This window comes from Lepisosteus platostomus, chromosome 9 (genome assembly GCF_059453375.1).
Source record: "Lepisosteus platostomus isolate fLepPlt1 chromosome 9, fLepPlt1.hap1, whole genome shotgun sequence".
In the NCBI taxonomy this organism is placed as follows: domain Eukaryota; kingdom Metazoa; phylum Chordata; class Actinopteri; order Semionotiformes; family Lepisosteidae; genus Lepisosteus; species Lepisosteus platostomus.
In genome coordinates, this window is record NC_142619.1 from 30375646 (window position 1) to 30400131 (window position 24486).

General features: G+C 38.5%; 1 protein-coding gene across 3 annotated transcripts in view; it reads left to right on the plus strand.

Annotated features, from left to right (window-relative positions):
* Positions 1-24117, plus strand: part of LOC148654759 (CCR4-NOT transcription complex subunit 4-like) — a 51846-nt gene extending 27729 nt beyond the window's left edge. Inside the window, exons 4-13 of one of the 3 annotated variants that reach the window (XM_088644682.1) lie at positions 150-236; positions 599-700; positions 1392-1517; positions 1690-1814; positions 2761-2964; positions 3653-3710; positions 4220-4475; positions 5849-6325; positions 14006-14239; positions 21952-24117. In XM_088644682.1, coding sequence (XP_088500808.1) covers positions 150-236; positions 599-700; positions 1392-1517; positions 1690-1814; positions 2761-2964; positions 3653-3710; positions 4220-4475; positions 5849-6325; positions 14006-14239; positions 21952-22259 — 1977 coding nt within the window. In that variant the 3' untranslated portion in view covers positions 22260-24117. The remainder of the gene's footprint in view (positions 1-149; positions 237-598; positions 701-1391; positions 1518-1689; positions 1815-2760; positions 2965-3652; positions 3711-4219; positions 4476-5848; positions 6326-14005; positions 14240-21951) is intronic. The other 2 variants (XM_088644683.1, XM_088644684.1) reach the window with 2 other exon arrangements.
* Positions 24118-24486: the final 369 nt, after the last annotated feature.

The window sequence follows — 24486 nt, forward strand, 5'->3', positions numbered from 1 at the left end:
AAAATTTTAGGTAATGGGCAGCACATAATGTTTCGGTCTTTAACCTAGGAATAATCTTTTCTGTAAATATTTTTCTGTGGGAATATTTCTTTGTTCTTTGTCTGCTATTAGTCTTAACTATGACCTGTTTTGTGCTATCTTTTTTTCAGGTTTTAAAACGGCCAGAATATTTTGGGAAGTTTGGGAAAATACACAAAGTAGTCATCAACAACAGTACGTCGTATGCAGGCTCACAGGTAAAGGTCCAAACTGTTGTAAACAATGTGACGGATATGCTGTATGAGGTTAATATGGGAGCTGTAGGTTGGTTAATGATAAATTAAATTCATGGGATTCTTCACCTGTTATTTTATGACAAATTAACTTCTGCCGATTGTAAGAATGTAAAAAATACAGAACATGAGCTACTTTTCACTAAAAACTAGATAGCTGATTGCATCCTTGTGGACACATGTAGGAATTGTTTGTATTAGGGGTGTTAACTGTTAAGAGGAGGCTTTTGAGGTTAAGAGACTGTTAAGAGGTGATTAAAATTGCATTGTAAAGTTAATTAGCTTTCCAAAAGTCAAATGTATTCCCTTTTTTCCCTTGCGTTCAGGGTCCCAGTGCCAGCGCATATGTCACTTACATTCGATCTGAGGATGCGCTCAGAGCCATACAGTGTGTCAACAATGTAGTAGTAGATGGTAGAACACTCAAGGTAAGTTGAGGTAGTGTTTCTTAAATCTAAGAACAAGGAAATCCTTTGGAATTGAAAATCAAAGGTTCTTGTTCTGAGGATTTTATTTCTGAAGTGGCAGGTTGATAAGGAAACAGTATCTTTCCATGAATTATGAAAGTAACCTAAGAGTTATGAAGAAATTAGGAGTTCTCAGAACATTTGAAGCTCCCTGTTTTGAAGAAGTGGGAAGCATCTACTATCAGATTTTGACTCAACATTTTCCTATAGTCACTCTCAGTGACATGCCCTGTGATAAAGGGTATGTGTGGCCAAATAAACAGGTTATGTGCCAACAGACATCAGGATCTTTGTATTATGGCTTTCCCAATAAACTGAAGTAACGCACAATGATGTACTCAAAAAAGGCTTTCTGTTTAATAGCCACATCACAGTGCCAGGAATTTAGGTCTGATTATGAATTTCTGAAATGATTCTTGCAAAAATACCATTGCATTTGGGAAGAGATCCCAGAGTGTAAAAACGTATTGTAATTCTTGTTGTGAAACAAAAACATTTCTCGTATTGAGTTGTTCAATTTTTTTAGGTCTTTGATAAGGCTTGACAGTTATAGAAACAGTTTTTTTAGGTTTCTATGTGTGCTATTTGTGGAAATAGCTTTCTTGTTTTTGATATGTTTTGTACTTCATCTCTTTGTGTTTTTTTGCTCCAGGCTTCTTTAGGTACAACAAAATACTGCAGCTACTTTCTAAAAAGTATGCAGTGTCCCAAACCAGATTGTATGTATCTTCATGAACTGGGAGATGAAGCTGCCAGTTTCACAAAAGAGGAGATGCAGGTAACTGAACTTTTTTCCTCTTGAATTTATTAAAAAATTTACTGAAAGCTGTTTTTTGTGACTTTCTAAAACCACATAGTTTGGTTATAGCTGTTCCAATTGTGGTTAAACACAAATATCGTATTGCATTGCAGAACCTTTGAGCAGACGTCTTTGATTTCTTTTTGTCCAGGCGGGGAAGCACCAGGAATATGAACAGAAATTGCTACAAGAGCTGTACAAAATGAACCCTAACTTTCTGCAAACCTCAGCAGGTGGAGGGGAGAAGTCAAAGGGCAAAGCCAGCACATTGCAAAGGTATGAATTTTCCAGTATATATGGTAGAAGCTTAACTGGTTAATCGTGTTCATATCTATAACATTTTATTCATTATCTTTACATCTTTTTACAAGTTGTGTTGGGCATATTTTGTAATACATCTTCAGACTCCCACAGTCTGGATATTATTTTTGTCTACAGAATAAAATGTTATGAATGCAGCATTCACCAGTCTGCATAAAAACCTAGATAAGCTGAAAAAAAGACATAACTTGCTCCTTTATTCTATATGTGGTCCCAATAAATGATTTGATCATGGAACTAATGAAAAGGGAGCAGATAGTTTAGTGTCGGGTATAATGAAATGTTCTTGACAGGTATGGAAGAAATAGTTTTACTAAATGATTTTGTGTGTTGTTGACCATTGGACCAATTGTCAGTCTTTTCATACTGTAAAAGGACTTTTACTTGATGATGGTCATGTACATTTCCCTAAGCCAGAATTATGAAGGTGAGATGCTCAAAGTTTACTTTTAGTTTGCTGAAGTTTTGGAAATAAATCCATAGCAAGTGTTTTTAAATACTTAGATTTAAGTACTTTTGACCTATTTTGTTGATAAAGTGAAATCAGCTGGTTGTTAAGTTGGGACATGGAACTATTTTTGTAATATGACTTTATCACTGCAGGGAACCAGAAGAAATGGACATTTTTAGTAAATTACCTTATTTCTAATATTTAGCCAGAACCTGCTCTCCTTTTTCTTAGTATTCTTAGAGATCCATTTTTAATGAAGGATTTGTCTTTATTAGGTTTCGTTACAGTAATATGCGATGGAGAGTGAGATGAGTGAATAAAGGTGTAATAACACTTGTTAGCATCACACAGACTTGATGGTAATTTTTCCTTTTGTGTCCTGCTTATAAAACGATCCAAATCCAGTGACACTTTTTTTCCCCCTCTTGTGCATTTGTGTCTCTGTTACAGACCCAACAGTAACAACAAAGACGCATGGCCATCATTACAGAGTTCCAGTAAAGCAGTAAATGGGCTCGCAATTGAGCATCGGAAATCGCCTCCTCTTTTGGACAACTGTTCCGATCAAGAACACATGACGCCAGATGGACCTGACTCAGAGTTGGGGCAAGTAACCACCCTTTCCCCCTTCTCGTCGGCTTGTGACCCTGCCAGGTATCTGAACAGCAGCAGTGTGTCAGAACTGTTTCTCACTTACATAGGCACAGGAGGGAATGCTTTAAAGGCAGAAGGATGTTCACAGGTGAAGTGTGTTGTATAGGTGGTAGCTGTTGTGCCTAACCATGTGCAAAGAAAGCAAACATGTCATGTGTTTCAGCTAAACCCACAACTGAGATGGGAGCTCTCCTCACATTTGGTATTATATTACATTATGTAATACATCAGAGGGTTTTTTTTTCCTAGGATGAGCAATTTGCTTTAACAGCACTCGGCACCCTTACACATGCTCTATCAAATGTTTTGCAAAAGAATATCCCAGAAGAGCAGAGTGACAAGTAAAAATGTATGTGTATTTTAAATGGAGTGACATTACAGCATTGTGAGTAATGTTCTGTAAAGCTTCATCATTGCTTTTTTCCCCCAAATATTTTAAATTTTTGCTGTTTGATTTAATACGTTTCTGTAGTTTCTCAGATTCCACGTGGGTATTTCAAAAATGTCTTGGATGTCTCAAAGAGAAAAAAGCACAAACTTAAAAAAATTCCTGCAAATTTTTTTCTGATAAATTGCCTGTTTAGCCTTCTAACTGGCATCCATATAAGTTTTTCATGGTTACTTTCGTAAAAAGTAATTGCATGGATAAAAAGATAGTTTTAATCTAGACCTTTGTTTTACTTTGCAGTCCAAGCGACAAACCTCCAGAATCCCTTAATATAGGGAACGGTGAGAATTTACAACAGGTAAGAATAATTATCCTTAATAGTTAACTGTACAGAATATATTAATGTAGTCTGTACAGTGTTAATTTTCAAAGTATTCTTAAAATGGCTTTGTAGTTTCTAAACCGCTATGACTGGGTGGTACATAAAGGGAGACCAATAAAATATGAACGTCTCATATCTCAGCTGTTTTGTTCGTGACAGTGAAATTTAGGTTAAACCTAGGCTGAGGTGAATTGAGGCCGGGTGACAAGCAAATTGAACCACAGAAGTCCTGTGTTCATGAATTTAATTCGACAAAAAGATTTTGGTGGTACAATAAGAGAGGTGAGGCCCCAGAGCTTTAAGTTTAACAAGTCATTCCAATGTAGTTTGTTCTGTCTTTTGAAAACATAAGTCAAGTGACTTAGTGTTTTAACTGTTTCCTTTATTAAAGAATAACCGGTATTATGGGCAGTTATAGGCCTTATTGTATGTGTATGTACGTTTGTTACCGTTTGTACACAAAGTGAAAATGCCTTTTTCTCCAGATCCCCAGCAGCGATTCCCCCTCGCCCCCACCTGGTCTGACAAAATCGGCCTTGGTGGTCCCCATCAGCGCATCAAACCACAGTGCGCGCTCTCCCTTCGAGGGCGCCGCCGCCGAGTCGCAGTCTCTGTTCTCGGACAACAGTAACTTCCGACACCCAAACCCCATTCCCAGTGGCCTGGCTCCTTTCCCAAGCTCCCCTCAGAGCAACTCAGACTGGCCGACCGCACCGGAACCACAGAGCCTCTTCACATCAGGTACTTGCTATATAGAGTCTGAGTGAAGAGTTTCTTTCGGCCTGTGCCTGCAGGCCGTCACACCCAGCATGTCCTGCGGTATGGATGTTCATAGCAAGAGAGGTAATAGAGAGTAACTGAAACGGATGTCCTTGCACCTCCTCACGCTCTGGGTGAGATCTCATGGGTGGTTTCCCCCTTTTCTTTTGTTTGACTTTTGAAGAAAGTGTGTAGTTCTGAAAAAGTTTAAAGAACAGATCCTTGTCAACTATTTTCGTGCTACAGGCATAGATTTACTACAAATATGGAGTTCATTTTTTTCTTTGCGTATTTAAAGGTTCTTGTATAATTTAAGGTGTAAATGCATGTTCAGGACCTTAAATTTGACTGCCCGAACTTTTGAATTGTCCGGACTTCTTACGTGTTTGAGTAATGTAAATAGTGACCTGTATTTATATGTACTATTATGCATATATTAACTATACTGACACTGTGCTAACATATTACGATCTGCATCTGTCTAAAAGTCACCATTTACACTTCTAAACAACAGCAGAAATGTCATTGACGGTTATTGGCCTGGCACAGGACACCACAATGATCGGTAGTATTCGATAGCAAAAAAAAGTCCATAACCCCTGCTCTACCTGATTAAATTAAATATTTAGGCTTTCCTGTGGTTTAAGAAATTTGTAGGTTTGTAATTAAAAAAAAATGATTTTACACTTGGGACATCTGCCACTATCAGCGGTTGAACAATGGACAGAAAATATCATGCTTTAATGTCAGAGAAATTAAAGATGTCTCAAAATTACAATGCCCTTCATAGATGTCTGTCCCATAGGTATTAGGACAGCTAAGGCATAACATTCTTACTCTGGCTTTACAGTAAAGGAATTTGTATTTGTGATCATGGGATTAATGAGTATGTACAATGTAATACACATTTTGTCAATATCGTAATTCAAGTATTCGTCTGCTCATATTAGAAAAAACACCTAACTATTGGTACAGCAATTTTCAGAGCGTAAACGTCAATGTTTGGTTGCGTATTGTTGCCAGGCGATAACTGCATGAAGTCTGCAAACTGTAATTAATTGTGATGTTTTGGTGCAACCAGTTTGCATTGGTCCTTTTGGTTAGTGTAGTTAGCTTGTTTTTTTATGCTTCTCCGTGTGAATTGCAGTGCAACTGCATGTATATTGCATTGGAGTACAAAGATCGGTCGTGAAAGTTTTATGGACTGATACGATGAAGATAAATCTTCACCCAGTGAATTTTAAATATCTTGGATGAACTTACCCTTTCATAATTTTGTTTAACATAATCTAAAGAAAACAGTCTGAAGTTGTCATTTATATATATATATTACCTTTTGTGTCTCCCTGCTTTAGAAACTATACCGGTATCATCATCCACAGACTGGCAGGCAGCCTTTGGGTTTGGTTCCTCCAAGCAGCAAGAGGATGACCTTGGGTTTGACCCATTTGACATTACTCGCAAAGCTCTGGCGGACCTGATTGAGAAGGAGCTGTCAGTACAGGACCAGTCACCCCTCTCTCCAGGCTCTTTACACAATCCCCTTCACGTTCCCTCAGCCAAGGGGCCAGGGACTGGATTCATGCACAACCCAACGCCTTCCAACTTCCCCAACTCCGTGCTGCCTCAGCGGTTCCCCCAGTTCCAGCACAGAGCAGTATACAACTCATTCAGCTTCCCCGGCCAGCCAGCCCGGTACCCCTGGATGGGCGTCCCACGCAATAACCTCATGCACTTGAACCACACTGCAAACCCAACCTCAAATAGCAATTTCTTGGACTTGAGTTTACCGACACAGCACAGTACGGGCTTAGGAGGAATTCCTATTACAGGTAAGCGGACATTACACCTCTTGCTTTCATTTCATAACGTGTACATTTTGTTCAATTTCGTACATTAAATCCTAGTTTACAGATCTCGGTTGTAGTCTTTCATACATACTTGAAAAGATACAAAATATACAATATAGCTTTTCATTAAATGGCAATGAGAATGAACCATTTTGTCCAATATCCTGTTTCTTCCTAGGTTACAGATCCATCATTAAAGTATTCTAGTCAATTTCTTGTACACCATTTTTATAAAGAAGGGCTACTGCTCTTGTCAACAACATTTGGGTTTCTCTAAAATGAAAACGGATATAAAACGTTGAACTTCTGTTTTCTGACAGCGTCAGTGGATATCTGCTTTAGATACAGTATGTGTATTCTGCATGTTCCCTCGAGGTGGTGTCAATCACAGTTCTAGTGCTGCACATGTAAAGGTGAATACCTATCCAGGATATGGTGGTGAAAGTAAAATAAAAATGCAAACTGGTCTGAAGGTTTAAAAGATTAATGTAGGCTTTGTCAAGTTATACTAAAATAATTGGAAAGTTGTGTACTAGACTTTATTGCTTCTTATTCTTTTGGTGATCATTATAATTCAGTGTTAGGTGGTATTTGTTTGGTGGGATCTGGAGGCAAGAAGCCGTTCTCTTTCCCCCAGGCATCTGATGCATGAACAACCTGAAGAACTCATTCCCCATGCCTGCCCAAAACCATTGCGGATAGCGACATGAACAAACATGCTTCTTCTACTTCATTCTATAAAATGCTTCATGATCAGTGAACGCAAATGATATTTTTAGCTATCGTTTTAGATGTTGTGTTACAGTATTACAAAATAATAGCAGTTGAGACAGTGCTGCAGTCTTTCCGTACATGTGCCTTGTCTTGGTCTGTGCGAACAGTGTGTCGCCTGTTTTAACTCTAGTGACCCCTCCTACGATTTTCGTCCTTTGTGATGTTTATGAAAAAGTTTTCATTTTGTGAAGTCTTCATCTACAGACATCTGCACGTGTATAAAAAGGTTGGAACAAATAAGCAGATGGATTTCAATATATTCGAGCGTAATGGAATGAGTAGACTGTGGGTGGTTGTTTATTAATTCCTTGGGGTATATAGGAAGTACATGACCACAAGATGGCAGTCTAGTTCAGCAGCTCTTCCACAAGGTGTTGGATCTGTTCTTTTTATTTTTAGGCTTGTGCATTTCCTGATGAACCCCTGATGAATATAGTCTAATACTTAACCTTAGTGAATCAGTGTATTGTGTGTAGTGAAAGGTCCAATGTGAGTCATGCATGTTACTTGACAAAAATGTGCTTGATTGACAAAACAAGGTCTCGTAGTGTGCTTCAAAACGTACTTCAACGAGACCTTCCTCTGGCAAGAAAGCACTCCTTTGTTGACGCATATAGACGCACAGAAAGTCCTAATATCTACAATAAATCCACAGCCAGTTATCCTGCAGATTGAGTATCTTCTGATTTATTATAGTATATACTGTAATGTAAAAAGTGTTTTGTTTAGTGGTTATTATAGTGAGAGATTATTGGGAATGAACCTAACCTAGACATAATCAGTCTTGCTTTCTTTTGAATTGCTTGTTTCTCAAGATTGAATATTTGCAGCTTTTGCCCTTACCTCTTTACAAAGAAATATGACACCCTAAGTCCTTCATTAATTACAAACTTCCCAGGCCCATGGATTTTTCCATAGTTGAACATTACATATGAACATGGTATATGCAGTATAGAATTGCATAATTAGTTCACTTGGGGCTGAAATACAAGCACACACCTGATGAGGTTTAATGTACAAGCCATTTCTTAAAAATGACACCATGCAAAACTGTCCAGGGTTAAGAGTACTGTGCAGATTCTCTTAAGCATTAGGAAAGTGTTTTAGAAGTGAGCAGATGTGGGTGTCATTAAGGATAGATTAGTATGCAGGTTAATGGTATAATGATGAAAAGCAGCCTCCTCCCAAACATTGTAAATAAGCAATGGTGATGAATTGAGTTCTAAATGCAGAGGGCAAACTTAGATTGATGATTAAACCCTTTAAGAAGCTCTTAATGGTTTTATGTTTTCACTATTTGTCCTGCCATTTTAACCAGCAATCAAGAATGAACACTGCTGGGTTCACCTCAGGCTGTCTACTAACCACTGTAGTTGCTTTTAAAAAATTGAAAATGGGTGATCTCAGCAAGAATTAATCCCCACTTTCCCATTTTGTCCTGCTGCCTCATCTTTGCTGTATAAGTGATTAGACCAGTTGTGTAGTAACCCGATGTGCGTCCTATAAGAAAATTTCCACACCATGAGCATTTGTTTTTCAGTAGTGTACAAGTAATGACAAAAATCTACCCGTGTAGTTTTTCAGAGTGTGTCCTCTTCAGAAGCAATATGAACATATTACTTCAAGATTGTGCCTGAAAAGTGCCCTATAATTTGTAAAGACTTAAACTGCTTGAAAATATTTGTGAGGTTAATCTGTAGTTCATTTCTAGATTGATTGTTGGTTGCTAGTCTGTGTTTATATACGTTTTCATGGTTTTAGGATTCATTTCCATTTTTCTTTTATGTGCATCTCTGTGTCGGGGAGCTGTCAGGCTACTTCAAGGACAATTGAATTACCAGGCTGTCCAAACAGCACTGTAGGTATCACTGTATGGAGCGATATCGCACGTATCAAGATTCTGACTGTATAATCTGTATGTTAAGTTCTCAAATTTGATTACTGGAAGTATGTGCTTACCTTGTTGCTGACTCTGGACTCATTTCATTTTAAAGCCTTGGTATTGGCACTAGTATTTGAGTATAGATCTGTAGCTGTGAGCTCCCATTTACTCCCACACAGGCACTGTTTCCCAGTCTAGTATGTAGGGAACTGCTCTTTGTATGTTCTCTTTTAAAATGAATGCTTATTTAATCCTACTTGAAGACATGCTGATTGATGGTATTGTATATTAAGGTATTTTTCAGAATTGGCAAGTTGAAGGATGGATCCATTCCTTTAAGATAAACCACAGGGCTCAACGTTAACTGTGGTTTACTCTCCACAGTTTGCTTAGCAGTTTTAAAACACTCAGCATTTCTTCTGACCTTTTCCTTTTTATATATTTGATGCCAACAGGTTATCACTTTAAATGCCCACAGGCATGGCAGAAAGTATTAACACACATCTGCTGTCTAATAATATGCTCAAGCATCAGAGAATTTTTGTGTTGTATAAATATATATTTTCCAACATTAAATAATGCACATTTGTCAGGTCCACAAAAAATCCAGCCCCTCTACCACTGCATGTGGCCGTTGGTACATATAGAACACCATCATTTGGTGATCTCATTGGCTGAAGACTCAATATGAGTCAGGACTCCGTCTCTGAAACCAGCTTAATGAGTCTTCTGTGACCAACACATTGGACATGAAGACTTTTGTCTGCAGGTTTCGCACTGCTAGGTTACTGTGCTTCCATTGCATCAAGTATTTTAAAAAGAGAATGTTGTAAAGAACAATATAGAGAATTGTTTACCAGTAAAAAGAAGTGGATACTTACCAGATGTGGAGCTTCACTTAATACCAGCTGTGCAGTGTTAACAAGCTTTTAATACAGTTGCCTAAATGAAATGCAGGTATTAACAAACAATATGAGGAGCCACATAAAATAGGTTCTCGCATCTGAGGAACTGCTGAATGTACTTTACATGACTCCTATTCACAAACATGCATAGCCTAGAATGTAAAAGAAGGAATGATTGTGATCCACCACATCAGAGATCTGAAATGTATAACATTTGTGTGCTTTCATTTCCCCTCTAGTCTGCACTTTGTAGTGTAACCTTTAAATGTCTTTCCAGGGGAAGCGTGATTAGATTTGGAGGCGCTGTGCACAGGTAGCTCTGTCCAGGGCTGGCTCTGATTTGTTGAGGGAGTCAATGTATGGCTGTTGCTGCCCTGGCTCTGCAAAGAGATTGGCTGCAATGGAGCACATACGTTGTGACTGGCTACTCTGGGTCTAGCGCTTTCCTCTAGTGTGAGGGAGATTAATAATATAAGGAAGTACACGGGGAGCACGAGTCAGCTGCTGTATTTAGACCAGGCTTACTGTCTGCCTCAGCAGCAGCTCCTGCACACAACAATTTTAGCTCTCCTTGGCCCCACAATCCACCAGCTTCATTCCAAAAGCTCCTACTTCTTTTCATGCTCAGTCAAAAATGGTAATTCTGTTTAGGCAGTAGGTTCCACATATTCCTGCACCATACCAGCTGTATTTGTAAATGAGCAAGCTGTGAATTTAAATATGCTTGTGCTCTCTAATAAATGCCTCGATTCTGTGAGGGGGGAGGTATATTCATGTGGTGCATTGCAAGGGAAGAACTTTTCAGGGTACAGTGAAATTGGAGTCTTTGAGATGACTTATGACTTAATTTCAGTCCATTGACTCAATAAAATATAAATTTATTTTCGTAAGGTGGTCTTCATGTCCCCTAGATAACCCATATGGCCCCAGAAGTATCCTGACTGTTTTACGAAGCTAATAAGGACTTTGCTTTGAGCCCATGCTAAACTGTATCTGGACATAGCCAATAGCTCTATATCTCATAACTCTGTGAACTTTATGTATGTAGTGAATAGTTCTTGGAAGGTAGGCAGACATGACTTAAAAATGATCATTGTCCACTGATTGTTCCTTTTGTCCAGACCTTATATTTGTCATATTTTGAATGATTTTTAAATGCATAAATCGGGTCATGCATAAATTAGCCATGTCCATATTACAGGCACCTTGCTGATAGTGGCAGCACCAGGGTAACACACAGTTCATTTTGTGTTAGTGTTATTTACCTGCAGGACATTAAATGATGTGAAAACACTGAATTTGTATTTAACCAAAGCAGGGGGGTGGAATCAGCTTCTGCCGCATTCGACAGCATCGGCATGCTTCCTTCTGTGCTATACCTCACAAACAGTGCTGTGCAAACTGTATTCCTTCACCTTACAGGTGCTCTCCGATTGCAGTATTGCAAACTATTTTAGCCCTTTTACATAAAGGGGGGCATGTCCACAGTTCAATATTAAATACCTTTGCTAGTCAGAACCCTCGAATGGTTTACTATGATTTGGTTCTTTTCCGGATGTGCGTGTGCTCAGATTGGTGTCATTGACTAGAAGGCCTGTAATGGGCACAGAGTGGGCAGTCGCCTCCTGTGACACGTTTGGTTCTTTCAGGAACAGCAAATGTGTAGCCTTGAAAGACAGGCAGGCTGACATTCCCGAGTCATTTAAAACTGCCTTCAAGACTGCCAGGTGAGATTGAGTCCTGACAAATAACGGCCAGGGATAATTCAAAAATAGAATTAGCTAAGAAATATCTATGAAAAGAAATTCTTACAAATAAGAAATAGTATTAACATTCTATTAAAGGGTACATGTAAGTCCTTCATTGCTTGTTCGAAAGGATATTTTATCTTCAATCATAACTGTCAGTATCTATGACACTTCAAATATTGAGACTGTGGATTACAGATTTAATGCACACACACAATGATTTTTTGTGGTTATGAGGGAGTAAATGCATTTTTATATGTGCAAGCTGTTTTCATTTTTTTTGTAGACAAAGGGTATTTAATTCTAATTAGAAAATATTGCACAAGAATTTGGAAAGAGGAGTTCTTTAGGCTATGAAAAATGTTCGTATTGATATTCCAAAGTAGCAGTTATCTGCGTTTTGCAACCCCTGGAGCAGGAGTTTATCATGTGTCCTGACATCTAGATTTAACTTTTCTGCCAGTGGAAATGTAGGGATTAAAAAGCAAGAAATGTTCTGAGCTATCAAAAGAGTTCTGTGTTCTTTTCCACATGGAAAGTGTCTCCTGCAGAGATCTTTTTATAGCCTGTAGACCTGAGTTCTGATTTTTTTGGTACTAATCAAATATAGAATCCTGTTTTGTAAGAGATTTTAGCTATGTAATTTAATATGGTTTATCTTTGAAATATAAATGTGTGGCCCAACGTGGAATATCCTATCTAGGTTATGTTTAATTCAGGAAAATCAGGAATTCTGAAGCATTTGAGAAACATCAAGATATTTTGATATAGATTTTAGAGTTTAGTGTGTGTGTTAATCAGATGCATAATTTGTCAAACATCTGTGTGGACATCTCACTATTAATGTTTAATCAAAGGCATCTAGGTAGTTTTATTTAAAAGTATCATAGCATAGCATATCAGTGAAGCTCTCATTGACAAGTCAAAATTGAATTGGAGTAGTGTGAAAACTTAGGCCATGTCTTGTGATTTGGAGTATATGTAGAAAAGTTAACAATTGTTACTTTTTTAACCTTACTCCTTGTGAGTAATTTCTTCAGTTGGCAAAACTGAGCTGTTAAATTCTTTGAGAGTGGATGATGCAGCAGTCCACAGAAAAGCTAGGAGATTTTTTGCTAAACTGTTATATAGGAGATTTTTTGTAAACTGAAATATTTCATTTTCTCCTTTTGAATATTAGTCCTTGGATTTTCATTCTTTACAGCTCCTTTGACACAGATTGAAAGAAGCGATTATGCACCTTAATCCAGAATTAAACATTGCGGGGTGCTTTAGATGTTATGATCTAGATGTTATGATGTAGCAGATGATGAAATTTAACATGTATGTCTTATAAAGTTTAATGTTCCATTTGCATGCAAGAGTATGAAAATATGAACATTACTGTATATTGAGACAACGGTGACCAGCCTAACTGTGAAACTCTCTTTAGTCGGTCACTTCAGCAGTTAAATCATTTTTAATGTATAAAATGGAGATATAAAAAAACATAAGTTCTTAATGTGAATTTGTTGAGTCTATCAGGAAGACCATTTTCTTAAATTATGCGCTACCTCTATACTAAAAGAAGTTTAATTCCTGTTGGTATGTTTTCTAAATCTGAGGGTTATGTGCCTTTTTAAATACTTTTAAGAGGCATTTGAAAACTGTTTAAATCATTTTAAGACGGACTTTTCTTATTCATCAAGGTGTCACTCACTACTCATACTTCACCAGTTATTGCACTATGCAGGAGTGCAATTAAAACTGAATATGGAAGATGGTACCTGGCTTCTTTCAAAAAGCAGCTGGATGAGAGCCTTGGATCAGTTATCTAATTCTCTCGTGCTTTTCTCGAACTCTCAAGTTCAAGGGTTGAGACACTTGTGTTAGGTTTAGATGAAGTTTAGTGGCAGAGGTGCACTTCGTAGGTCTCACTTTAACAAATAGGAGTAAATACAATCTTAATACTTATTATTTAAGCAGAGTTTGCTGATTCATTTGAGCTCAGGTCTTCTATGGAGGTAGTAGTGGCTAATTATCCAGTCCTGGATTTTAAGAGGAATGATCGGAAAATGGCTGTAGTTTCTTTCTTTGTCTCTGGTAAGCTTGCTAGCTGGGGCACATCAAATGTCCAGCTGTAGTAATGTGTCTTAATCTGTGGCCAAAATAGTTCTGCAGCAAAGGGAAAATTGGAGGGTAGTCCTTATAATTGTGAATCGGTTACACAACATGATTTGTGAGAAGGAGAAGGACTTTGACATTTGACAGCTATAAAATCAAAGGCTTGATTCATGTGGACTACTTTTGCCAAGTTTGAATTCAGGGGCAAGCTTTTATACTGAAGGAGATCTTTCTCTCTTTCTTTCTCCAGAAAATAGCAGTTCTATAGAAAGTTTAAACGTGAAAGAGTGGCAGGACGGCCTGAGAGCTCTCTTACCGAACATCAACATCAACTTTGGGGGGCTGCCAAACTCCTCTTCCTCCTCCTCCTCTTCCTCCTCCTCCAGTGTCAACCACACAGGGGCGCCAACGAGCTCGGGGGGTGTCTCGCACAATCTGAGTTGGGACGGGTCAGGCAGCTGGATGGACCCCGCCATAATCACAGGTAACCAAGGCTGAGCTGGGCTGTAGCTAACCTCTCGTTGCTCCAGAATAGCCTGCGGTGGTGAACTTTCTTTCTGCACAGAAGTAGTCTGCGGTAGCTTGCAAACTCTCCATCTTAAAGCAGAACCATCAAACCCTAACTCGCCAAGTTTTGCTGTAACTTGCCATTAAAGTAAAACCCACATTAAAATTAATTCTGCAAAACACAATGAAAAATGTATTTTCAAAGCACTTTATATCAAAATAGTTATCTAATTCAACTTAAGGTTTAAAGAAATCCGGATAGTTTACCATGTCAATAGTTGATGCAGTAGATAAAATGCTCACAAAAGGTATAGGTGAGGTCTAGCGTGTTGTGTGTACTGCCTACGTGACGCAGTTGATTTGGGTGAAGGCTCCCTCTACTGGGAGTCGGTTATCATGGCTATATGATGATTTTGAGTGATGCCACAAGGTGTGTACTGCAGATGGGAAATACTTTGTTCAGCTTCTGGTGGTCATTGTAAAGTACTTTTGTAAACTTTAAGCCAAAAGGCATGGACTGTTTTCCTCAAACCAGCAGTTATAAAAAACAAACCTGAGGTCAGTGTAATTCTGATAATCCCTGTGATCTCACTTTTTTTAGTACAGCCATTAATCACCAAGAAGTCCACACAATGCATGAAAAACACAAGATGGCTTTTTTATTACCCTTGTGTGATGGTATGATCTAAGATGATTTACAGAATGTAAATAAAACAGATAAAGTTTACAGAATGAAGAAAATGTTATGCCTTACAAATACAACTGATATTTTCAAAAGTGTAATAAAATGCTTGAGTAACTTACGGAATGTGGTATTTTTGCAGTATTGAATTTTTATGAAGAAAAGATCAATATGATAAATGGAGTGTAGCAAACACCCTCAGTATGTTTATCTATGCTGAAAAAGTAGAAGGACTTGTAGTAGTTACAAGGGAGGAACTGGTCTGAGGAACTTGAGGTGCTTTACGTGTTGATGGTGCTGGAAGGAGAGAGAAGCGTTGTGTTCAGTGGTAGCTGGTTTCACGGCTGCAGGAATGGACTTGAATGGAATGGTGTTTTTTAGATAAATATGAAGGAATTTGTTACATTAATAAATATTTGACATGTTACTTTTCTGGGCTCTGTGGCGATTTAAGAGCATTTGTAGTCTTGGGCTGTGTTTCTTAAACTCCTGGTATGTTGATTGTCACCCATTCCAGAGCAATGCTGACCACTCCCTGCTGTAACCTAGTTACCTTCGGTAACAATACATATTGAATTGTGTCATTATGGACCCTTTTTAAAACTAAGCAGTCCTCAAAGGAGGAGGTTCTTGGAGAGCTGATCCCTGGTACCAAAAAAAGTGGGGAAAAATACTGACCCATGGGGGTCATCATTCAAATGAGATGTCTTCATTCTTCTCTTGTAATAAAAAGCTTTCTTGGGAGATGTAAATATAGTAGTTATGCCATGAGGAACTTGAAAGACCTGAGCTCCTGAAAATTGCCAGGATGAATTGGACTGAGGTGCCATCTAGAGCTGAGAGACCTATCCACAGGCACTCGACAAGAGTCATGGGACAATCTCATAGAGTGGCTTGTGCAACATAAAAACAAAGTATGTGCAGCTTGTATTGTTTCCAGCAGTGGTCACAACCCTGCTGAGGACAAATCTTTATCAGCACAGAGAATTTACCAAGGACTTGTGTGACAAAATGATGAATTTATATTGTTATTATTGGCCAAATTAGAAATTATAGCTCCAGTGTCTACTTCCGCCACTATATCCCGCTAGCCGTGTTCGTGTTATAAATGGGGAAGTGTTAGATTTAGAAAATCCTTTAGTGAGAGGAAATGGATTTCATCACAGTCCAGTGGTGGCCAGCAATACAAGAGTCAAAAGTAGAAGGATATTTAAATACGTTTGCAAATTGCTCAGGGTGTGTAGGCAAAACAAAATAAGGTCATTCAAAATGTAAACAGGGTTTTATATATTTTGTTGACCTTATGTATCAAAATACAGGAGATAGTTTTGAAGGTGTTAGTGAATCTCAGTTACACCACCAATACTTTTGGATACATCATTAATTACAAGTGTTGTAATTAATGGAGATGGAATTTAAATTGCTTTTGAAATGGGCTTGACCTCACTTATTCCATTTAAAATCATTAAATGGAAGCAGCATGTATATTTGTCAGCAACATTTAAAGGCGACTGATCCAAATACCATTAAGATTTTAATCTTGGCCAAAACCAAGACTTGCGATGAGTAACTTTGTATATATGAAGTTTAGCAGGCATTGAAGTGACCGAATCATTTTGTAACCAGTAGGCTGATTAGATTTCTTCTAGATGAAGACCTTGGCTTTTTGTTTTTACCTGGAAGATCGTAATTGTTTGGAAGTGCCTTTTCAACTGAAAATTCAAGATGAGTGTCTGTGCAGAACGTAGAGACAAGGTAATTAAGGAATGCATTGTCAAGGTCAGCAGAGAGAAAAAAAATCATGTCTGGTCTCCTCAGAGCTCTCTTCGAACAAGACTTAAAACTTGTAAACAGGATTTCCAAATGAATGTGCCTTTGTACTTAGCATTCAGTCTCTTAAATAAAATTTCACCCTGTGCCATGGGCAAACTACAGATTAAAAATGTATTCCAGTAAGCGTCCTAGCTGTGACAAATCCAACGGAAAAGGGCAAAGCATAGCAAATGTGTACATTTCTGATAAATACAGTTATGCAGGGCAATCCAAATAATTGAAGACTTTTTCAGGCAAAACAAAACAGAAATGAGAAATGGGGATTACATATGGCCTATGTGTTTTTTTTTGTTCTTCAGCCAAACTGATTACTACAAATGAGAAATATGTTGTGCCAAACAAGCTTTATGAGGGACACTACTGTATTGTCCGATAAAGTGAAAATGACATCAGCTCGTTTGTCTTAACATATTTTACAAGGGTAAGCAACTTGAAGTTTTTCCGTGACAGAAGTAAAATGTAGCAATTTGTGTGACATTTTAAAAACAAAAGGCTTATCATGCTCAATACATTTTGGTAATTGCAGATCTATTAAATATGTAACATTTTTATGAATCTCTGCACTGTGTAAATTGGTCTAGATCCCTTTTTAGCAGTTATCTTTTATCAGTAATTATGCCTGAATGTTAGAGCCCTCACTGCAGTCTTAGTCTGTATTGCCAAACTGACAGTTTCAAAAATAGCTGTCAAATGTGGATCAGAGTCATCATTTTGATTTCCTTTCAGTAACACTTTTAAAATAGTTTCGTATTTTGACTAGGTATTGTCAAAGCATAATTTTCCCTCTTTACCTAAGATTTCACATGATTTTTGCTTTCAAATCTGTTAATTAGAATATTTAACTTTTATTTACCTTTGCATCCTGAGTGAACTGCGTTTGTTTGACCTTTTAACAGCTAGTATAAGTTCCAGTTGTTCAAGTTTAAGTTGCACAAAGTTATGAGATAAAAAGTTTATCTTAATTCCTTAACTGAGTTTCCTTTTATTTTTTTGTCAACTATTAGGTATATACAGTAGGCAGCTGTACAGGGTTTAGTAGAGATGACCTACAGATAATGGACAAGAAAATGGAAACACTAATATAAATTCACTTAATATTGTGTTGGGCCACCATGTGTGGCCAGTATAGTTTGTAGTCATGACACAGAGACTGGAATTCTGCAGGAGAGATGCAACACCATTCTTCCACAAACAAACGTCAGTGAGCTCAAGCCTGGCTGATGGAGGTAGAAAATGCTGTTTCAGGTGTCATTCCAGAATATCCCATAGTTTGAGTTGGTTTAGATCGCTGAGAAAACCATGACTTATTGATTACATCGTGTCAAGCTCATCACTGAGCGACCACACATGCTCTCGCATTAAACACTTCACCTGACAGGATAGAAGTGCTGCAACATGGGTTGATGATGATCACTCAGTACCATTAAGCAGCAATTAGCATTGACCTGGCCTTCTAAGGGATCATGCCAGGAAAATGTTCCTCACAACATCACAGAATGACCAGATCCTTTCACTGTTTGAACCAAGCCCTCAGGGGTGTAGAGCTCTATAGGTTGGAACCACCCATGCACTTGTCCTTTTGTCAAGAACATGGTGAAGGATGATCCTTCTGAGTCTTATCAACCATTCTGGTTCATCATCTAATTCTATCACAAGCTCTATCACTGCTCTTTAGTCCGTTCCTTGTGCTTTTTTGCACCACTGGACTCGCAGACATGCCTTGACATGTACGATGAATGGTTTCTGCAATGCAGCCCAAATGTGGTTTCCAAGTCCATGGAATTCCTGGTAGACCAGTTTTTGATGAAACTGGCTGCTTGTGCTCCAGGTTGCGTTTTGCTGTCAGTTGATTTGCAGTTGTTCGCCTGTTTTGCTTTACACATTGAATTAATAGACAGATATTGAAATCATGGAGAATGTTCTGCTTCCCAATGTTGGTGTTTTCTAATGATTTTCCTTCCATGTTCCAAGCTGACTTCACTTTAGACACCGTTGCTCGTGAAAAAGCCAGCAGGGAGAGCTGTCTTGGTCCCTGAGGTTTCTGCTCAATGTGCCCCAGCAATTGCCCCCCCCTTCAAAGTCAATAAGATCTCCTCTGGCAGCCATGCATGCTCTATCTATAGGCAACCAGGCCTGTTCAGCATTTTTATACATGACTTCATATATCATTGGCCAAAGAGTTCCCATTTTTCCCTACTACCTGTATGTATAGACTGTAATGGAACAAAATGAACATTTTCTGCAAAATTGTGTTTTCTAGTTGTGTTGCTAATGTTAAAACCACTCAGTTTATAGAACACCTGCATATTTAGGTGAAAAAAAGGTTGCTTCTGTAAATCCTTACTCTAGAGGATTTGTTTTTCATCTGAGTATTGAAATCTAGGGTTATTGTGCCCCTTTGTTTCACTCTTCAAGGATTGAAATGTCAAGTGGAAACCTGTCAGCTGTCAGGAAAAGGCTTTGCTGAGGCAACCAAAACCCATGTAATCTTTAGACTCTTCAGCTCCAACCACAGGTTTAGTTACCTGGTTCCACACTCAGTGTGGTTGTGATTCAGATAGGTTTTGGTTTACCATATTATTAATGAGATTAATAGTAGCACATTTGTTGTGAAGACATACAACTGTTGCTCAGGTCTTCTACCTAATTAAAGATGTTATGAGGTCTTTAAAAAAAACACAAAATAAATCATGCTTAAGTACTGCTTTTATAGTAGCTGGTGGTTTCCGTTAATGATTTTGACTGTAACATTCTGTACTTTTGGATTGCTGAGGACCTGAATTTGAAGCTCTGTGTATATGTGATGTACACTTGCTGAATGTGGTTCTACCTGTACAAGTAACATATAGAGGCATTAAAATGTAGCAAATGGTATTGGTTCCAAATTTTATTAGTGGATTTTCTGACATGTTCGGTAAAGAGTGTTGATGCTATGAATGTAAGCTAGTGCCTTTCCCAGTATTTCTTGCTTGATTGTAGTACTGAAAGAGCTCTATTTGACATTATCTTTACATATCACCTACAGAAATGTAATTTGATATGTTGCTCCAGAAACTCTCAACTTTGTGTGTAAAGAAGCTTCTAATTTGGTGTTCTATGTACTTTCTGCAGTTTTCAGCTTAGTCTTTTGTTGGCCCTGACAGAATCCATTCAGTTGGCTGTCAGTGCTTTGGAGGCTTATGTGCATCTGAAACCAAGTCTACACGGTTTTTATTTAAAGACTTGATCATTGTTAATACTGGAAAAAAATGTTCGGATTTGAAATTAAATGGAAATACAGGAATCCTTGTTTTATGGCAAAGAAGTTAACAGGTTTCGTTCTATATTTAGGTTTATCATTTTAACACTGAAGTGTGTTAACTTTATTTCACTGGGGTATTAACTTTATTTTTCTTATGTTCAAATAGGTATAGTAGCTGCGTCAGCATGTGTAGGCTGCAAAGTAACACGTAAAGGTTTATTCCATGCTGAAGGGAAAAGAGATGCTACATTTCTTTCTGCTGTGGAGCCTTCCTCAGATATCAACACCTGTCACCTGAAGAAGGCTCCATAGCTGAAACGCTGTCTCTTTTCTTTCCCTTTCAGCGTGGAATTAACCTTTACTTGTTCCTTTATTTTCATTTTATCATGTCTCACCAGACTCTTCCCCACACCCATCTTCTGCGTCGTTATTGACATTCCTATCTCCTTACCATGTTTGCTGAGGATATAGCTGTTAGCCACTTATGTTGTAAGTGCCTCACAGACAGCTGCTGCTTTATAAGTAAAGCATTCGGTGACATTCTTGAAAAGTAATTTCCATATTCATCAGAAACACAGAAGATTATGAAAATGCTGTAACACCTCCCTTTACACCAAATCTCCTGTCTTATGGGCACACAAACGTGAGAAAAAGAAAACCTGAAGCTCCTTCGAATTAAACCAGAGGCTCTTCATATTGTGGCTAAATAGTCTGCTATGCTTTTGTTTTGGTCTTATTTGAGGTCTGTTTAGATTTGTGGTTGACATTGCATGGAAAACAAATATTGAAATAAAAGGCTTTATCATGGACTTAATCTATTGAAACGGAGCATTGTGTTCTTGAAACTATTCAACAATTTTAAAATCAAACACATTTGGGCCTTTTCCCTTAAGTTTAGCTCTGTGCCTGTTGAAATTTGGACACTTCCATTCTTTTTTTGTCTTGTATTTTTTTGTCATTTTATTTGACTTAACCGAGGGCCCTCTCAGTGGCCTTTCACTTAATGCTTTTAATTGTCTTTTGTTCTTGAGCATTAAAACGAAACAAAAAACAATTCCCACTTTGTGAAGCATTATTTAAAATTGGTCTTATAAGTCCTTTGTTGGAGTGGAGAAAAAGGAATTTCTCTGCTTCAGCAAAGGCTGTCTATAGTCTGAAATTAAAGGCAGTATGAAGATGATTGACCATGCTGCACTGCTCTGGGTAAACAACATTCTTCAGCTTGGTTACAGCTCGGTTGGCCACAGTGAAGGAAACATTTATGGAGTCTAACTCAGAACTCAAGTAGAAATGCTATGTTTTTTTTGTCAGGACACTGTCTTATAGGCAGTTAAGATGTTCATTAAAGTTGATTGTAGGTGCAGTAGAAAACGCTTGGTTTCAAAGAGTTAATGGGTTGTTCACCATGCTAAGACAATTCAATATATCTGCATTTCTCAGTTATTTTGTTCCATTCATACCAATGTATGTTTCATCGTTCAACAGGTTGTAGAGAGGCTACGTAATGAGCATATTTCAAAGGTGAAAGCAGAGATTTCCACAGGCTGTCAAAAAACAGTTGGCTTATCAACTGCCAAACCAAATTGAAAAAAAAAAATCAATGTCAGTCAATATCCTAGTTAACAACATACAAGATACTTCACTAAAGATGCTGGCATCTGGCCTATGCCCACCTTGAGTTTGGGTTGTGGGGAGATGTCACCTGTCAAGTCCAGGAAGCTAATTTATAGTTGAATCAAACATGGATCTAAAATTTCCCTGCTTGAAATGTTGACTTTTAATCATCTTGTAGGGAGTTATTGAAATATTACCAGTGCTTGATGAAAACACCATAAAGAAAAACGAGATCCGGTTGGTTTCACTTTTATCTAACACGTGTACCCATGCTGACGTTCCCCAGTAGTGATACGTTCTTTCTTTCCTTGTCCTGCAGGTATACCCGCCTCTTCAGGCAACAGTTTGGACTCTCTCCCGGATGACAATCCACCTCACTGGCTCAAATCTCTGCAGGCCCTCACAGAGATGGACGGTCCCAGCTCAACTCTCCCCTCACAGCCACCTCACAGTACTCCCTTCAGCGCACAGATCCCTCTTCACAGAGCAGGCTGGGCCCCCTACCCGCCTTCTGCCAACCCCACCAGCCAGTTTCATTCACCGCCTCCTGGCTTCCAGACCGCTTTCAGACCCCCCGCTCAGACCCCCACAGACCTGATACAGAGCGCTGCTATGGACCGTCACTAGGAATTAAGAAAAATCAGCAGATACAAACAAAACTATTAACAAATAATAACAAGATTATATATTTTTCTTTCTCTGTATTCTGATCTTTTTCTGACTTTTTTTTTCCCCCCACACCCCCCCCCCCCCCCCTATCCCAGACTCATTTCTGGTCATGGTGTCCAAATTCAGCCTGGTCACAGGTTGCATTACTGCAATGGGATTCCTGCTCGATCGGTAGGCGAAGAGATAATCTGACGCTTTGAGACCTGATCTGGAGGGGTCTTCATGTTAACTAAATGTTAGCTCTTCCAGAGTAGGAATTATGGGGAATTTTAAAGAGAAACTGATGTGAATCTGAAGATGGCGTAGAAATTGCTTAACCTAAAGTTAAAAGAATAGAAAAGTTTACTTGTAAAGATACCCGAGATATGATAAGAGATTTTTGTTTAGGAAACAAAATAAAAAGAGACAATACTGGCCTTGATAGCTATGCCTAGCAGTGCTATTCTGTTGTCTTCATGTGGAAGAGACAAGAGGCCCCATTGCCCCACAAATCCTATGGTTTTGATGGTCTGGACTGTGATCTGAAAGTTAATTATTTTGGCCAGTTATTATTCTTGGGAACTGTTTTACCTGCGGTCCTGTTTATATCAAATGCACCCTAATTGGTGGTGAATAGATAATACTACACTAAAAATGTTAACCCCACCCCCCTGGTCCGAGTTATGTTGTGAAGGGCTGCACCCTAATGAAAGCCGTGGGCTCTAATGGGCTGTTTCTGAATTCTAGGAAGTGACTCACTTGAATAGGGAGTGACTTTGAGCACTGCTAGGAGCCTGCTCTGGGCTCTGCAGCTGTGCTGGAGAGCAGCTGGCACCCTCTTGTGCAGTGGCGTTTCAGACCCTCTGTATCAGAGGGCACTACGTTGCAGAAGGAGAACAGGACTAGGAAATCAAAGTGAAGGGAGAGGTATCGCTCCCTCTCTTGCCTGTTGAAGACTCTCGGTACCACTGTGTGGTGCCTGCCATTGCAACCTTTGCTCACAAAGCACGTCCTATTGAGGGCTCTTAGAACCCTTTGCTCCAGTCCAGCATCAAGTCGCGCTTATTTTCCAACAGGGCCCACTCTGTTGCAGCGATTCAAGACAAAGGCGATATGTTAGTTGTAGTGATAAGACAGCAGGAACCGATGAGAAAAATCTTATCTGAAATTAGGATAAGTGGACAATGAATTATGTTAGGGTCCTGCAGGAATCCCGTATTTTAATTTATTTTCTCAACCCAGCATTAGTGAAAAGAAAAACAACGTAAAGGCACTTCTTGGTTCTTTTTCGGTTGGGAGTTGGCACGTGGCTGGTTACAAGATGAAGTAAGTAAGGGCTTGTAGTTTGTGACTCGGATGAAAAAAAAGTCTGTGGTGTTTTGTTTTTTTTTTAATTTTGGCTCTAGTTTAAATGAAATTCAGCGTTTTTAAGGTAAGACAGGGCCACCTACGAGAAATAATTTAAAGTAATGGGATCTTTATTTTCTTTCTATCTCTCTACATCATTGTATTTTATTATTTGGAACTGTGTGTGCTGGGATAGTGGCGATTAGGACAACGAGTGATCAGCAGCCAGGAGCTTCATCTTTGGCCTCCGTCAGCGGTTGTCTTTCTTTCCCCCCTCTTACATTTTTAATGGTCTTCTTAATCCCTTCTCATTGACTTTGTAGGTTCTTGCCGACTGTTCAGTATTCATAAGAAAAATTCAAAGAGAAACAGATGCAGTTAACCATGGGTTTTACATGTTGCTAAAAAAAGTTTAAAAATGAAGAGCTAAAGAAATTGTACCTCTCTCTGCAGATCTGGAACTAAATCTTAAATAAAAGTGAAAACTTGATACCTGAGTTTTGTTGCCTTTTTTTCTCCCTCTTCCCTGTGCCTGAGGACAGACTGTAGGGACGTGATGGGTTCCGAAATGCTGGGTTTCTGAGCTTCGTTTCTGTCTATATTCTGCTGTGAGCATTGTTTGATTCAAGAACAAACTGCTTATTTTTTGTTAAATATTATTGTATGTATGTAGCTCTTTATTTTTATGCAGTGTTACAGTGTAAGCTTGTTTGGCATAAGAAGTCAAGAAATACAGTACTGTTTTGTTAGAAAATTAGTTTGTTTTAATTTCTTAGCACAATGCTGTAAGTACTGCTAGTTTTAACAAGTATTATCTACAAATTAACATATGATTTCACATGAGCGCAAAACCACAGAG